Source organism: Castor canadensis, chromosome 10 (assembly GCF_047511655.1).
Source record: "Castor canadensis chromosome 10, mCasCan1.hap1v2, whole genome shotgun sequence".
Classification (NCBI taxonomy): Eukaryota; Metazoa; Chordata; class Mammalia; order Rodentia; family Castoridae; genus Castor; species Castor canadensis.
Window position 1 is genome coordinate 103,059,087 of NC_133395.1, and position 16,113 is coordinate 103,075,199.

The 16,113-nt window shown below is 43.5% G+C and overlaps 1 protein-coding gene across 2 annotated transcripts; it reads left to right on the forward strand.

Annotated features, from left to right (window-relative positions):
• The first annotated feature begins 946 nt into the window (after positions 1–946).
• LOC109700938 (NF-kappa-B inhibitor-interacting Ras-like protein 1) lies at positions 947–11,047 on the forward strand. 2 transcript variants are annotated; one of them, XM_074043818.1, is made up of 4 exons: positions 947–1,423; positions 2,698–2,776; positions 4,098–4,339; positions 10,193–11,047. In XM_074043818.1, the coding sequence occupies exons 1-4, from the start codon at positions 1,406–1,408 to the stop codon at positions 10,433–10,435; spliced, it is 582 nt and encodes a 193-aa protein (XP_073899919.1). In that variant the 5' UTR covers positions 947–1,405; the 3' UTR covers positions 10,436–11,047. The 2 variants fall into 2 exon arrangements, with proteins under 2 accessions (XP_073899919.1, XP_020041884.1); XM_020186295.2 differs by lacking the exon at positions 2,698–2,776 and having other exon boundaries at positions 995–1,423; positions 10,193–11,043.
• The last annotated feature ends 5,066 nt before the right edge of the window (positions 11,048–16,113 follow it).

The following is a 16,113-nucleotide window of genomic DNA, read 5'->3' on the forward strand; positions in this document are numbered from 1 at the left end:
TTGTAGTTCTATTGAAAATCTAAAGAAAAAGCCCCCTAAGAGAACTGGAGCTCATGGAAGCAAGTGGTAAATATTCTTGGAAGATAGAGAAAAAGATTATTTCCTGGATTTGCCACCCAGGAAATGATGGTTGCGTCACAGACGTGATGCTTGTTTGTGTACTGGCAAAACACAGTGCACTGCTTCAGAAATGAGCACTGTGTTACTGTGCTGCAATAATGGTAGTAGCATTGAATTTTGTTTATCAGCTGAGCAGTTGTGGGTGGTTTGGGTCACAAGAAATTATAGACTTTGAGGGAATAAAGTAGAAAAGACTTAAGGAATGTTCAGATGTTGCTTCATGTTTTCACAGTTGGTAAAAATCATAAGCTGTGCAACAAACATGTATACAAAGGTAGCTACCGTTCAGTCCCTGTTAAGATGTGTTCTGCATTGGGTTTTTAGTTTTGACGGCCCAGTGAGCCTGAGAGCACAGAAAGCTACCCAGAATCCCTTTTGTTGTAGTTGTCTCTGACTGCAGGAAGTTGTAATGCCCCTTTAGCCAAAGTACGGCATGTACATTTGTAGGTAAGAGGAGAGTTGGGGGGAAGATGGAGGTGAGGGAAGAAAGCAAAAAGCATTGAGGAAATCTGAATTCTAAAAGTCAGATTATTCTGTTGTATGGAGTGAGCCATTTTCCTTTCTACTTTGGCTCCTGGCACCTTGCCTTCTGGAAAACAGATGTCTTGAAGAAAATGTCACCTGACCTTGCTCCTCCATGGGTATAACAGGAAGTAAGGAGGGATGAATTTCCCTTTTTCTAGAGTAAAATGCCCAGGCAATTTTTCTAACATTATCTAGTCTTCCTCCAAAAGATGACTAAGAGCTCATGCGACTACCAAAATCCAATCTTTGTACTGGGAAAAGATTGACAGCAGTAATAGAAGCATTAATGCTTCTTGAAAAAAAAAAAATCAGATCCACTCTTTCCCCAAAAGTTTTGTCTTCATGCCTTCTTAAATATTTACTTAAATGTTTATTTTTCCAGGTAAATACTGGAAAAGGCAGTCTTTTTCATGGAATCTTAAGATTCTGTTGCATTCCTGTAGCCTTAATTAGTACTGATATATTTGTATAAAACATATTCTTTTCAAAATAGTCACAGGTACATACCCACTGGTGTGTTCTTCCAGCAGTGTATCTACATTATCTCTGTGAGGGTATGAAAGAAAGTCATAACACCGATGGTCAGCAGAGCAAATGGGAGGCTGTGGAATGGAGTTTGTAAGGAGAGGCCTTACTTTCTATGGAAGCCCTTTCACTCTCTTCACAGTGACATCCTGAGAGAAGATGGGAAAAGGCTGCAAGGTTGTGGTTTGTGGACTGTTATCTGTGGGGAAAACTGCAATTTTGGAGCAACTTCTCTATGGAAATCATACTATCGGTAAGATTATTTTCCTGTAGTATCTAAATTCTGGAAAGTGGTAGAGGGCTTTTATCGGTCATGTTGAACTGAAGATGGTAGACAAAAGTGAGGTGGAAGAGGAGAAAAAGCAGGAGAGAGGAAAACTTTCTTTGTAATCAAAGCCCAGTAAGTGTGTATCTTACTAGAATAACCTTTAATTTTTTAAAGGCTTAATTTATAACAAGATGACACAGAGCCACTTACATGTAATCAATCATTTTCTGTCCTAAACACTAAACACATTCCTTAATGTAAATATTTATGCTGATGAGAGTAAATGTTTGCTTTCTCATGATCCAACCTATATATCATTATGTAATTATTCATTTTAAACTAATACCTAAGAGGCTTTACTTAGTACTTATGGACAATTCATGTAAGGTATCTACAATAAATCATTCTGCAGTATTTACATTGTTTAGGAAAACTATAACCAGAATATTCAAAAAGTGTAACATAATATAATTTGGGTGTGTGTATAGGTTTTAATTCATATAATTTTACCTCTGAACGTAGCTCTTTTAAAATATAAAAATTTTCTTTCCGTATTGGGGATTGAACTCAGGGCTTTGTGCATGCTAGGCAAGCACTTTACCACTTGAGCCACTCCCCCAGCCCTTAAAATACAAAATATAAATAAGAACATGGTTACTGGGACCATACCATATGCTTCTGCTCTACTGATTAAAACACAGTGTTGGCCTGGGGCCTAGCAAGCTTGAGGCCCTGAATTAAAACCCCAGTACTGAAAAAAGTGTTAATTTTCTCCTCTTAATTCCTTGATCAATGTAGAATTATTGAGTATTTGCTGTGTGCACAGAATGATTCTTTTCAATGTGGGCATGCCTGTAATCTAGCATTCAGGAAGCTGAGGCAGAAGGATTGAGACTTTGAGGCCAGCCTGGGTTTCATAGCACAACCCTGTCTTAAAAAACAGACACAAAACAAACAAAAATGGTTCCTTTCACTTAAGCCACTTACGTGTAGTTGAAGGGACAAACCGTGTATGAAGGGAACGAAGTGGTGAAATAAGTTTTTAAAAGGTCCCAGGCAAGAAGGGAACTGAAATTGGGACATCAGTTATGAGATCATTCCTTCAGCAACATTTACTAAGGCCCTTCTGTTTAATTGAAGTCAGTTGTTCTCAGAACTACAAAGATAGAATGCAATCTGGGCTCTCGAGGTGTTAATACTCCAGTTGCAAGGGACAGAAATGGAAAAGGTTAAAGTATAAAATGCTGTTTCCTGTACAGGGACCAATAAGAGCAGAGTGGGAAGGGGGTTCTTATGAGAAGGTCTCCAGAATTGCCCTTTCAGCAGCATCTTCAAAGGGTAAGAGGCTTTTACCAGGTATTTTCTATGCTGCCAAAGTTCAGGGGAAGATAACCAGCTAGAGGCAGGTTAACTGGAGGAGGCAGTGATCAGGCAGATGTTTAAATTGTAGACTTGGCTGCCTTGTAGTAACTTTCACACTTTTTTGGTCATTGCTCAAAAAGAACTCTGAAAACTGACCAGTAGATGGTGATGCAGGGAAGAAACCAAGGAGGAGGAACAGGTGTGGGGAGGGAAGAGAGTATGAGTAGGTTGAGGTGCCTGTGGAAACTTCACATGGGATTGCCCAGTGGGTACTTGGGAATCAAAGGCCTGATTTTCTGCTTGACCCTGGACACGTGCAGTTTTGAGTCTCTTAAAGAGACCCTGGAGTTCTGCAAAAAACAGAAAAATTTCCCAGATCCTGTTCTTGGCTGTGATGGAAAAGAAAAGAGGCCACTTAATTATTGGAGCTACTTTTTTTTTTTTTTTTTTTGGTGGCATTGGTAGTTGAACTCAGAGCCTCCAGTTTGCTAGGCAGGTGCTCTACCCCTTGAGCCCTACCCCCCAGCCCTAAGCTACTTTTTAAATCAGTCTTTAACTGTCCAATTTAGGAATTAAGTTCCTTGATTCTTTTTTATTAAATTGATGAATTTGATGAATTTAATGATTTTGTTTGTATTTTTTCTTTTATTTTATCATTTTTACACTTACTTTTGTGTGTATACATTGTTTGTGGCACCATCCCCCTCCACCTTCCTTCTCCCCACCCAAGTTCCTTGATTCTTGACCTGAAAAAAATATGTAAAGGTAAATGTCATTGCCAGTGGTTTGTTTTGTTTTGTTTTTGTGGTGGGAATGGGGTTTGAACTCAGGGCTTCGTGCTTGCAAAGCAGGCTCTACCTGAGTCATGCCTCCAATCCATTTTGCTCTGCTTGTTTTGAAGATAGGGTCTCATGAACTATTTGCCCAGGCTGGGCTGGGCTTGAACCGCAAGTCTCCAGTCTCAGCCTCCCAAGTAGCTAGGATTGCAGGGGTGGGCCACTGGTGGCCAGCTCATTGCCCAAATGTTAGTACTACTTTTAGGTTCATGGAGAACTCTTTTTTATTTTGAGAACCCAGGGCTGCATCACTTAGCTACATTCCTAACCCCAAAAGAAATATTTTTAAATAGCACTTTGTTAATTTACTATGAACAACTGCTTTTCATTTTCGAGAAGTAGTAAAGTAGAAATGTGATTATTATATGTGAAAAATAAGAAATCCAATCTCTAAAGGACAAGAAAATAGTGAACAGTTGACATTGGCTTATCCAAAGAGAGTAATTTCTTTTTAATCCCAGGCATGGAAGATAGTGAAACAATGGAAGATGTGTATATGGCGTCCGTGGAGACAGACCGGGGAGTGAAGGAGCAGTTACACCTGTATGACACACGAGGCCTGCAGGAAGGCGTGGAGCTGCCGAAGCATTACTTCTCGTTCGCCGATGGCTTTGTTCTTGTGTACAGTGTGAATAACCTTGAATCCTTCCAGAGAGTAGAACTTCTGAAGAAAGAAATAGATAAGTTCAAAGACAAAAAAGAGGTAAGTGCACGTGTTAAAAATACTAAGTGTGGATTACAATACTATTTAGATTATAGTGTGGATTTTTGGGTAGTTTACACATTTAAAAATCATTAAATTATTATTCTCAATATCTGTAACCATCATGTTTTTCTTAGCCTGAGAAAGACAGGATGAACTGAATTCATTCAGGCCCAGCACTGACTTTCTGCCTCTGGTTTGTTTTTCTATGTACAAGTTGGATTTTAATGACTTCATATCTCGAGTACCACATAGTTCATTTTGTGTTGTCTGGGATCACCGTGTCCTCTGGCCTCTTACAGCCTCCTTGTTTTATCTCCAGCCTTACCAGACAAAAGCAAGCTAGTAAGTAATTATTAGTTTCTACCTATTTACCACCTAAAAATAAGATCTGCCTTACCATGGTCTGTGAAGGCTTACATGGCTTGTCCTTGTCCTCATTCTCACTGCACTGGTCCACTTTGTTTCTCCTGCAGCCGACTTTGTCCCCCTAAATGCCCTGCCTGGAACTCTGTTATCTAGACCTTACCCAGAGCTTCCCATGGCTGACTCATCCTTCAGGGAGCCATTTCGTGCACTGGCCAAGAGCTCAGGTAGCTCTTTTTACCCTAGACTTTTAAATTTCATTTATTTTTATCCTAATATTTTACTTTGAAATTGTACACTCACATGCAGCTTTTCCATACCTTCGTCCAGTTGGTGGTTTGTTTATTTATTTGTCTAATTTTATTATTGGAGTTATTAGAGATTGAACTCAGGGCTTCACACTTGCTAGGCAGACACTTGAGCCACATTTCCAGCCCTTGTTGCTTTAGTTCTTTTTCAGAGAGGGTCTTGCGTTTTTGCCCAGACTGGCCCCATGCCAATCCTATCACCTACATCTCAGTGTACCTGGAGACCGGCCAGGGTCTCACTTGGTAGGCCAGGCTGGCCTTGAACTCATGATCCTCCCGCCCCTACCTTCCAAGTGTTAGGATCCAGGCATATGCTACCACGCTTACCTGCTATAACTCTTTTGTGTGTGTGTGTGTTGTACTGGGATTTGAATTCAGAGCTTCATGTTTGCTACACAGGCATTCTACCACTTGAAGTATGTCTCCAGCAATTTTTCTTTGGTTATTTTGGAGACAGGGTCCTTTTGCTCAGGGTCAGCCTGGAACCTGCTTCCTGCTGAAGCTGGGATGACAGGCTTGTGCCACCACACTCAGTTTTATTCAGTTGAAAGGGTTCTCCAAATGTTTTTTGCCCAAGCTGACCTGGAATCGTGATCCTCCCAATTTCAGCCTCCTGCATAGGTTGGGATGATAAGCGTGGGCTGCTGCACCCAGCTATTGGTTGAGATGGGGTCTTGTGAACAAACGCCCTCCCCCATCCCAGGCTGGCCTCAAACTGCAATCCTCCCAATCTCAGCCTGCAAGCAGCTGCAATTATAAGCATAAGCCATTGGTGCCTGACCTTTTTGTGTGTATGATGGTACTGGGGTTTGAACTCAGGGCCTCATGCTTGCTAGGCAGGTGCTCTACCACTTGAGCCTATCACCAGCCCAATTATGTTTTTGAGTCTCCTCCAGATTCTCCTTCGTGTCCCTCAAAAGCTGAAAGAATAGTTCAGCAAACACTGATATACTTGCTTCTTAAACCTTGGCTTTGTTGCTCAGCTTTGTTGCCTCAGTTTCCTCATCTGTAAAATGAGGATAATAGTAGTCTCTCAGATGGTTGGTATGGGCCTAAGAGGCAGCCCAGTTTTAAAAAATTGCTTATTGAGCAACTGCTGTGTGCCAGGCATGGGTCAGAGAATACAATGGAGAAAAGAACAGAGGCCCTGTTCCCATAAAAGCTTCCGTTATGGGGGAAGGAAGGGGAGCCGCAAAACAAGTACGCACGAAGAGTGAAACTGTAGAAAAGTAAAGAGAGAATATAGTGAGGGCTGGCGTCCTCTTGGAGCACAGTGGGAAGGCTTCCCTGATGCGGTGATGTTCAGCAGACTTGATGGAAGTGAGCAGGGAAGTAGCACGCTCCCTGTGGAGGGAATAGCTAGTGCGAGGGTCTGAGGCGGCATTCAGGAAGCAGTGATGAGGCCAGAGAGCAGGTTAGGAAAGCGAGTCATAGGACCTGAGGGCAGCACTTTGCCTTTCACTTGTAGTGAGATCACAGCCATTGGTTTTGGGTTTAGGTTTCATTTATTAATTTTCATATCTAAAAACATTGAATAAGCAGGGTTAGTGCAGTGGCTCAAGCCTATAGTCAAGGTTACTTGGGAAGTGGAGATTGGTGGGATTGTGGTTCAAAGCCAGCCTGGGCAAAAAGTTTGTGAGAGCCCCACCTCAACCAATGGCTGGGTTGTGGTGGCTACAGCCTGTCAACACCCAGCTAAGTTGGGAAGCACAAACAGGAGGATGGTGGTCCAGGGTGGCCTGCAGAATAAAGCAAGACCCTCTCTCATAGTTCACAAACACAAACGCCCTGGTAGAATGGCTCAACTGGTAGCGTACCTGGTACCCACCCAGGATGCTCAAGTCCCTGAGTTCAATCCCTAAGCCAAAAAAAGAAAAAGAAAAAGAAATTAAATAAGTAGTGTTTGTGCATGGCTCAAAATAAAAATGATATGTAAAGAAGACTGCTGTAAAGTTCTTAACCGACAAGATCCTACACCTAGATCTGAAGTCTTACCAAGTGTGTGCTTCTACCCCTAAACCTAGAGGAGTTTAGAGCACATGCCTGGTCTCTGCAGGATCCCTAGGGTTAATCACCACACATCCTGCCACACACTAGGAAACATGATTCACGTACCTCAGGCAAGCCTTTTTAAAGTACTTTTATCCCTTTATGAGTTTGTAGGTACCTTTCTAAATTTCTTTATGTAAATACAAGCTAGTAGGGATACAGGGATTTTTAAAATTACCCCACCCCTCTTTTTTTTCTTTTTTGTTTTTGTTTAACCAAGGTAGCATACTGTTCTTTACCTTGTATTTTTCATCTAACACACCTTGTAGTTCTTCCTGTATCAGTACCATACCCACATTTCCTTTCTTTTTAAATAATGTCCACTGTGTGGACATAAATGTATCATACTTAACCAGTTCCAGATTGGCAGGTACATGGGTTGTTTCCAGTCATTGCTATTATGAATTAGGTTACAGTGAGTAATCTTGAACATTTAATATTTTGCACACAATATAGTTGCAAAATCAATCAGCATAAATGGGGTTATGGAGTCATAGGGTAGATTCATTGCAAATTACCTTCCATAAGATTCATTGAAATGCCTTTTTCTCTACTCTTGACAAGTGTATGGTTAAACTTGTACATTTTATGAAAATGGAGTTTCATTAGTACAAATGAAGTTAAACAACTTTCAGCTGCTTTTACTTTTAATTTTTGGCATTGCTGGGGGTTGAACTCAGGGCTTTGAGCTTATTTAGGCAGGTGCTCTACCACCTGAGACACTCCTCCACCCTCTTTGCTTTAGTTATTTTTCAGATAAGATCACATGCCTTTGGCCTGGGCTGGCCTTGGACTGTGATCCTGCTGCCTACACCTCCTGTGTAGCTGGATTACAGGCAAGCACCACCATGTCCAGCCTCAACTTAAAGTATCATTTTGGCTCTTGTGTTGGAGTAGACATTTGAGGAACAGGTGAGAAGCAGGTGGCCAGTTCCCAGGAGGAGACCTAAGCTTTTAAAGCCAGGAGTGATCAAACTGTGCCAAGTTCTGCAGTTAGGACAGAAAGGCTAATGATTGAGAATTGGTTAGTCTTTAATAGATGGTTCTAGACAAAACGGTTTTAGTGAAATTGTGAGATGAAGTCTGAGCGGAGTGCACAGGAGAGAATTGGAACACAGAAGAAAGTCAGCGCTGTGAAACAGTTTTGCTATAAGGAGAAGAGATGGAGCTGGAGAAGGATGAGGTGTAAAGAGAGGGTGTGTTTACATGAGAGGTAACACCGTGTTGTATGGTAACAGGATGACTAATACAGAGGGGAGAACAGGTGATGAGGAGGAGTAACTGCTGGAGTGACATCCTTTTCCAGGTGAAAGAAGATGGATGTGTTCCAGAATCAGTTGGATGGGCTGGGAAGATGGCAGGTTGTTCTGTATGGTGGAAACATGAGAAGTTGTCTTCCATTGCTTCTTTTCTTACTATGAAACAGCAGAGTCATCAGCTGAAAGGAAGGTAGGGAAGGAAGAAGAGATGTTGAAGCTTGGAGAAGAGGGTCAAGGACTGTTCTCTCCAGTTAGGGTAGATGTGAAATGTGGCATGTTTGCTGGAGAACACCAGCTTGAGGTTGGTGGTTATGAATTGGAGCGGCCAGCAGGGTTGTATATTTTTCTCCAGCCACATGAACTAAGTGGCATAGGACAGAGTCTGGGTAACAGTTAAACTTAACAGGGAGGTTGTGTCTGGTGAAACTGATGGGATAACCAGGGCTAAGGGTAAATGACAAGAGCCTGGGCCGGATGAGCAGGAACTGGGGACTTGAGTGAGGTAGAGGGCAGTGATAAAGGGAGTAGCACAGTAGATTGTATGTCCTTGTAGTGTACAGAATTGTTAAACTTAGGGTGTCAGGTGTGATGGGAGAGGTGGGCCAGAGCGGGATTGCCAGGAATTACTGCAGAGGGGAGCAGTTACGATGTCAGGGCGTAGGATTCGCCTGTGGAGTGAATGGTGAAGTTAGGAGAAGGTCGTATCATTGGGAAAACTGAGAGGCCAGGTTACTGGAAGCACCTAGTTAGTGAAATCATTAGGAACTATGACCACGGTAGTGCCATAAGGCAGGTCTTTCATGAGCAGTGTTAAGTGTGTGGGGGAAGAGGTGTGTGGAATCAGTAGATACTTTAAACTAGTGCCACCATCTTCTTCAGGGGTCTTTAAGGACACACTTAGAGCAGCATTTGAGGGACAAAGACACACTTATCCACCCTAGCCCTTCTCAGGGCCCAGTGGTTGTGGTAGGAGAGGCATGGTAGAGAAAGCTAGACTGTAGGCTAGTCAGGTTTCAGTCTGGCAAGAAGATGAAGGGACCATTTAAAGCCAGAGGGATGGTTGCCAAATTCTAGAGGGCAAAAAGAGTTTATGCCATCAGGCAGGAGATGGAAGCAGCAGTCACACCGGAGGATAACATGAAGCTGAAAATCAAGGTGATGAACGAGAGGAGGGCAGTAGGGGACATGGGTCCTACTGTACAGTGGAGGAGCACCCAGAGCCCTGGTCCTGCACCTTTACCCTGCCAGGAAGGCATGGCCTTCCTAGAGAACTCCACCATGGCTCAGAAGTGCCTTCTTGGACAAGCCTGGGCACCATCCTCTCCTTTCCCCTGGGCTTCAACACTGTGGTAACTGCTGTGTTCTGGTCACCTCAGGTATTGAGTGGTGAATGGTAAAATGCACATTTACGATGACTGACTTGTATTTGGTGTGAAGGACTCACATTGGCCCATTTTAACACCACATTAGCAAGCACTTTTCAGGGATTGGGAATGAAGTGAATCACTGTATTGCAAACCTCCCCAATAACAAGTGTAGCCAAAATGAAATGCAGACACACTGAAACCATCATCTTACACCATCCTCCTAGATACAGTTTCCAAGTCTGTTTTCCATTCATACTTGAGCTGAGGAACTTGTGTTGTTAATGTAAAACATTTTTTTTTTGCAGACAGCAATCCATAGTGCATCTGTATTTCCAACACAAATGCAATCAGGGAGATGAGTGAGGTGACAAATACTGCTGTCACACTGAGGATCACTTCAGTGAAGTAGCTTGTATATGGAATGGATTTCCTTATGTACCCATTTTTGCCTGGAAACTGATGATGGCAGAGTTCCAGTGTCAACTTTAATCCACTTTCTTGCAGGTGGCAATTGTTGTATTAGGAAACAAAATCGACCTTTCCGAGCAGAGACAAGTGGATGCTGAAGTGGCACAGCAATGGGCGAAAAGCGAGAAAGTGAGACTGTGGGAGGTGACTGTCACAGACCGGAAAACTCTGATCGAACCTTTCACTTTATTAGCTAGTAAACTATCCCAGCCCCAGAGCAAATCCAGCTTCCCTTTGCCTGGGAGGAAAAATAAAGGGAACTCTAGCTCTGAAAACTAACCATCAGAATCCCACAATTGCTTACTGAAGAGTGTTGACGTGCTGTAAGATCAATACTTAAGATGGGCCTGCCCTTTGCATTTACTTTTGTTCCCTAGAGAACCCTAAGGAAGTAGTTTAAGGCACTTTAGGTTATTAAATTATTTTGCTAAACCTATTGTTATTGCCTGATATGAAATATATTCTCGTTGTTCTAAGCTTGTTCCTGAAATCACCTTTGTTATTTATGCTGCACTTGCAGAACAGCAAAATAAAGTTTGCATGGCAAACACCCACATGTCATGCCCCACCCTGTTTGAGAGTTATCATTCTTTCTGTGTATACCTTTTGCAAACGTCTTAGCAAAATGTAACTTTTTAAAGCATTCATTAATCATATAATGTCTAGAGTTATAATCTATTTTTTGTGTACCCAAATTGGAGCAATATCAATGCACAACTTAGACACTGCATAAGCTCAATTCTTACCTTGTGGTGCTGAGTAGAACACTCAGCAGCGAGTAGAGGTAGGCTTACCAGACGCCAAGTTTGCCTCTTTGGTCTGCTCCTGTTGACAAATAAAATCACAGAGCCTCTTCCTTCTTTTTGAAATGGCTAAGCCCTGAAGGATAATAAAACTTCCATTTTTCCAGAAGGAGTACTAGGTCTTCTGGAGTGGTTTCTTTTCTCTCTTTCTTTCTTTCTTTCTTTTTTTTTTCAGTACTGGGTTTGAACTCAGGCCCTCATGCTTGCAAAGCAGGCGCCATTATTGCTTGAGCCAGTCTACCAGCCCTGGAGTGGTTTTCTAGTACCTAACCATGCATAGTAAAATGTATCTTAAAACTCCTGGGCTACCAGTGGTCTTGAAGTTAGCTATCTAGATTGGTACTAGTTTCCTGAAGATTTTGACAAGATCTGAACGATGAGGCTAATTATATTTAGCGAGTTGAGAGCATTATAACTAATTTAAGACCAAGAAGGCAGGGATGGTGGTGTACTTTTGTAATCCCACCACCTAGGAAGATGAGGCAGAAGGATGGGGAGTTCGAGGTTGGCCTGAAACAGGAGATGCTGTCAAAAAACCAGAACCAAACAGTAGGAAGTAAGCTACTAGGTGGTTTTAACTGTGAATGAGTTAACTATTTAACTTAAGAGTCAAACAACTAGATGGAATAAGCAAAGAACATGGTAAAACATGAACTGTAAATTCTTTTTTTTGGCAGTACTGGGGCTTGAACTCAGGACCTCCACCTTGAGCCACTCCACCAGCCCTTTTTGTGAAGTGTTTTTCGAGACAGAGTGTTGCAAACTATTTGCCTGGGCTGGCTTTGAACTGCAATCCTCCTGATCTCTGCCTCCTGAGTAACTAGGATTACAGGCGTGAGCCACTGGCACCAGGCTGTTGTCCACACTCTTCCAAATATCTTGACAAGATCCTTCCTCTGGTCACAGTTGATGGGCCCAGGAGTGGGTGTCTAACCTAACATGGGCCAAGCAGAGAACTTTCCTAGGAATTTTGGTCCCACTCTTTCCCTGGAAATATGCAGCTCAGCTGTTGGTCAATTACACAGAGAAAGCCAGCTTTAGCCAGGCTCAGTGGTGCAAGCCTATAATCCCAGTACTCTGGAGGCTGAGGCAGAAGGATGGAAAGTTTGAAGGCAGTGTGGGCTACACGGAGAGACACTATCTCAAAAGATGGAGGAGGAGAAAGGAGAAGAGGAGGAGGAGGAGGAAGGGAAGAACTACAACAACTAGCTAAAGGGGTGGGGAGTGGCAAAACAGGACTGAGAAAGAAAGGGTTCTAGCAGTGTTCATCCCAGACTCTACTTAATCCAGAGGCTCCACCCTCTCCCTCCCCTTCCTACAGCAGGCCTGATCTGTATCATGCCCCTCCATCCACCTAGGGAGTTTCCTTTTCCACCAAAACTAGACTAGCAAGCAATAGTCTTTGAGCAAGGGTACATTAATCAAGAGACCACCAGAGGGGATTATCCTTTGATTTATAAAGATTTGTCTCCAGATGTCTGTGGTATAGGCGAATAAAATGCACTCCTCTGGAGAAGGGGATAAGGTGACTTATCTGTGGATTGTTGTGAGGGCTGCATGATTAAACAGATACGAAGCACCTGTCTGGCACACCCTTCATGAAGCGATTTTTGGCTGGAGAGTAAGAGCCTATTTTAAAACCTTAAGTCCAACAGGATGTTTTGGTGCACAGCTGTAATCCAAGCACTTGGGAGCCTGAGGCAGGAGGATCTTGGGTTTGAGGCCAGCCTGGGCTATACAGCCAGTTCCAGGCTAGTGTGGAGACCCTGCCTCAAAAAAAGGGAAAATCTGCAAAGTCATAATAGACAAAGACAAACTGAGGAATTGTCAGAGACCAGAGGAGATTGAAATGAAAAGTAAATGCAATGTGGGAATCTAGATTGTACAGTGGACCAGGAAAAGAGTAGTGGTGGGACTCCTGGTGAAATTTACATAAAGACTGAAGGTTACTTAATAGTGTAATAGCTGGGTTAATTTCCTGGGCTTGATCATGGTAGTGTGGCTATTATGTGAGATGACAATGTCAGGGGATGCTGGATGAAAGCTGTGTGAGAGTTCTATACTGTGTTTGCAAGTTTTCTGCAAGACTAGAATTATGTGAAAATAAAAAAGCATAAACCTGCCGATGGCAGTGATGCACGCCTGTAATCCTAGCTACTTGGAAGGCTGAAATCAGGAGGATAGTGGCTTTAGGCCAGCCTGAACAAATAGTTCTTGAGATCCCCATCTCCAAAATAAACTGATCAAAATATACAGATCAAAATGTACTGGAGGTGTGGCTCAGAGTTAGAGCACCTGCTTTGCAAGTGCGAAGCTCTCAGTTCAAACCCCACTCCCAAACCCTTGGACTTGAAAAAAACAAAACAGAAAACAAATCTCAGGCCCAATATGTCTGCAGTGGGTTTGGTGCAGGTAATGATGTAAGTATGAAACACACCATATTTAAGGAAAAAAGTTAAAATCCAAGAGAATAGTTGAAACTACTGAAAATTCATGCAGGCAGTTGCCGACAAGAAGGATTATGGAGTCCTTGTCCCAGCACTGATGTGACAAGCTCAGGGGTTAGAACGCTCAGGGGAAACTCGGCTCTTTGTCCCAATCTCACACTCACAGTAAGAGCCACCTCTACCCGTGCTCCTCAAAAGTGCCCCTTTGGTCTTGACTCAGATGCCTCTGGTCGTGGGCAGCTCACTCCTCTGCCCCTGGGATGAAATTTAGTTAGTAAGGCTGAGTGCTATGGATAGCTGAGGGAAACTGGAAAGCACCCCAATGAATAGGGCCAAGTAATCTTAGCTGCCGAGATGATAGAGCGCCACATAACCAAGTGATACGCAGGTGGCCTATCTAAATGCATTCACATGTGCCATACGCATTGTGCCTATGTGATAAGAGAAGAACAGAAGTTGCATTTACACACTGATTACAGTTATGCTTAAAATCTAAGTGTGTACAATAGGGGCTAGAAGATAATTTAGAAAGGGTAAACAGTTGTGGCTTCAAGTTCTTATTAAACTTGTGGCACTAGGGATCAAACCCAGGATCTCACACGTTAAGGAAACACTCTACCATTGGGCAGTAGACCCCAGCCACATCTTGATTTTTATAAAAAGTGGTACAGATTTTGTTTTTTGAGGTACTGGGGCTTGAACTCAAGGCCTTCACCTTGAGCCACTCCACCAGCCCTATTTTTGTGACAGGCTTTTCGAGATGGAGTCTCATGAGCCACCAGTGCCTGGTGATGCAATACAGAATTTTAAATGAAATTTAGTACCCAGAATTCTTTTTGAATACCCTTGATGAAAAGATTTGGGAGCCAGGTGCCAGTGACTGACACTTGTAATCCTAACTACTCAGGAGGCAGAAATCAGGAGGATTGAGGTTCAAAGCCAACTCAGATAGGTTGCAAGACCTTATCTTGAAAATACCCAAAACAAAAAAGGGCTGGTGGAGTGGCTCTAATGGTACAGCACGTGCCTAGCAAGTGTGGATTCCTGAATTCAAATTCCAGTACCACCACCAAAAAAAAAAAAAAAAAAAAAAGACTTGGGAATTGTTATTTCATGATACAGTGAGAAAGGCTGCAGGGTACACTAACAGAAGGATTCTATCTGTGCACTGTGTGAACGAGTAGCATGATTGATTTAACGATGTCTGCCACGGGTGAAGGATAAGCAGCAACAGTAAGCTTGCTAGGTAGTTGTCACTCTATTCTAGAGACACTGATGGCTCCCACAGTGATTCTGGAGACCTTAAATGTGCAGGAAGACACCTCTTCTTTGAGTTCCAAGTTGTAGCATTCGGGGCGACTCACCAGGATATGAGATGATATGCAGTAAGCACCATAAGAGAGAGAAAATCAACGTACTCCACAGTAGAGGGTGGCTTCAGAGTAGGCAGGCACAGAAGGGAAGACACTGGCCTTTGTACTGGAAAGGCTCTTTCAGATGGAGGGTACCATAAGGACAAAGCCATGGAGGAGGGAAAATAGCAGGCCTCCTTGGAGGAAGCAAGGAGTATGCCTAGCTTAGTAGCAGAAAGTGAGCTTAGAAACATAGGTTGGGACCAGAGTAACAGGTTTGGACTTTTTTTGGTAGGGGGGTCTGGGGTTTGGACTCAAATCCTCACATGGTCTACTACTCGAGCACACCACCCCCCAGCCCTTGTTCTTTTAGTTATTTTTCAGGTAGAGACTCGAGGTTTTGCCCAGGCTAGTTGCACCATCTGTGTTGCTGGGGTGACAGACGTGCACCACCACGCCAAGATTTTTGATTGAAATGGGGATCTTGCTAACGTTTTGCCAAGGCTGGTCTTGAACCTTGATATTCTTGATGTCTGCCTCCTGAGTAGCTGGGGTTTCAGGAATAAGCCACCACGCCCCACCAATAAGCAATATTTTGAGTCAGGAGATGTAAGAGGAGGTGGGATTAGAGAGTGAGGAGAAAATTCCTCCTTCCTGGGAGACACCATAGGTCTGAGCTCTCCTCCTGGTGGTCTCCCAGGAGACCCCTTTGAGGTGGAAATCTCAGTACTTACTGGGGTGTGGGAGATATCACTAAGCCCCATCGAGAATAATCTTGTGGACTCCATCGTCTAGTCTCAATTTCCAGAGCTTGGCCCAGGCACTGATGGCAGCCTCAGCCTCTACCTTCTGAGAGTTTGTAGTCTATGGAGAGGAAAAATGCACTTCCAGGAAACAACTGGAGACCTATCCTAGCCAACACCATGGAACAGCACCATCTAGGTTTAGGAGAAGATGAACTTGGTGGGAGCGAGTAGGACAGGCTTCCATGAACTGTACTCAGTAGGAGGTAGCCCTGGAAGACTTCTACGGATCCCTGTCATGTAGAAAAGTGGGCTTTTTAGATATGGGGTAGATGAAGATGGGATCATCCAAGAGTAAGAGAAGGCTTGGGAAGCCTGGACACCCTGAGGAGACTAAGTGAGCTGTCAAAGGTCAGGTTGGGCAGTCAGGGGTTGCAGAGCCCCAAAGGCCCGGCAGCTGAGCAGGGATGCCCGGGCCTGCTACAGTAAGCCAGGAATGCTCAAAGAAGTGGGGTGTCACTTGGACATGGGGAAGGCTAGTCTGACAGTTGTCAGAATCCTCGGGTCCTACCAGGTAAGGAAAGGTCCCTGGAGGCCCCTGCTGGGGAGTCC

Coding starts and splice junctions, on each gene's coding strand:
- LOC109700938 (XM_074043818.1), top strand. Junction 2,777..4,097: donor TTCAGCAGCATCTTCAAAGG/GTAAGAGGCTTT, acceptor TTTTAATCCCAG/GCATGGAAGATAGTGAAACA. Junction 4,340..10,192: donor AGTTCAAAGACAAAAAAGAG/GTAAGTGCACGT, acceptor ACTTTCTTGCAG/GTGGCAATTGTTGTATTAGG.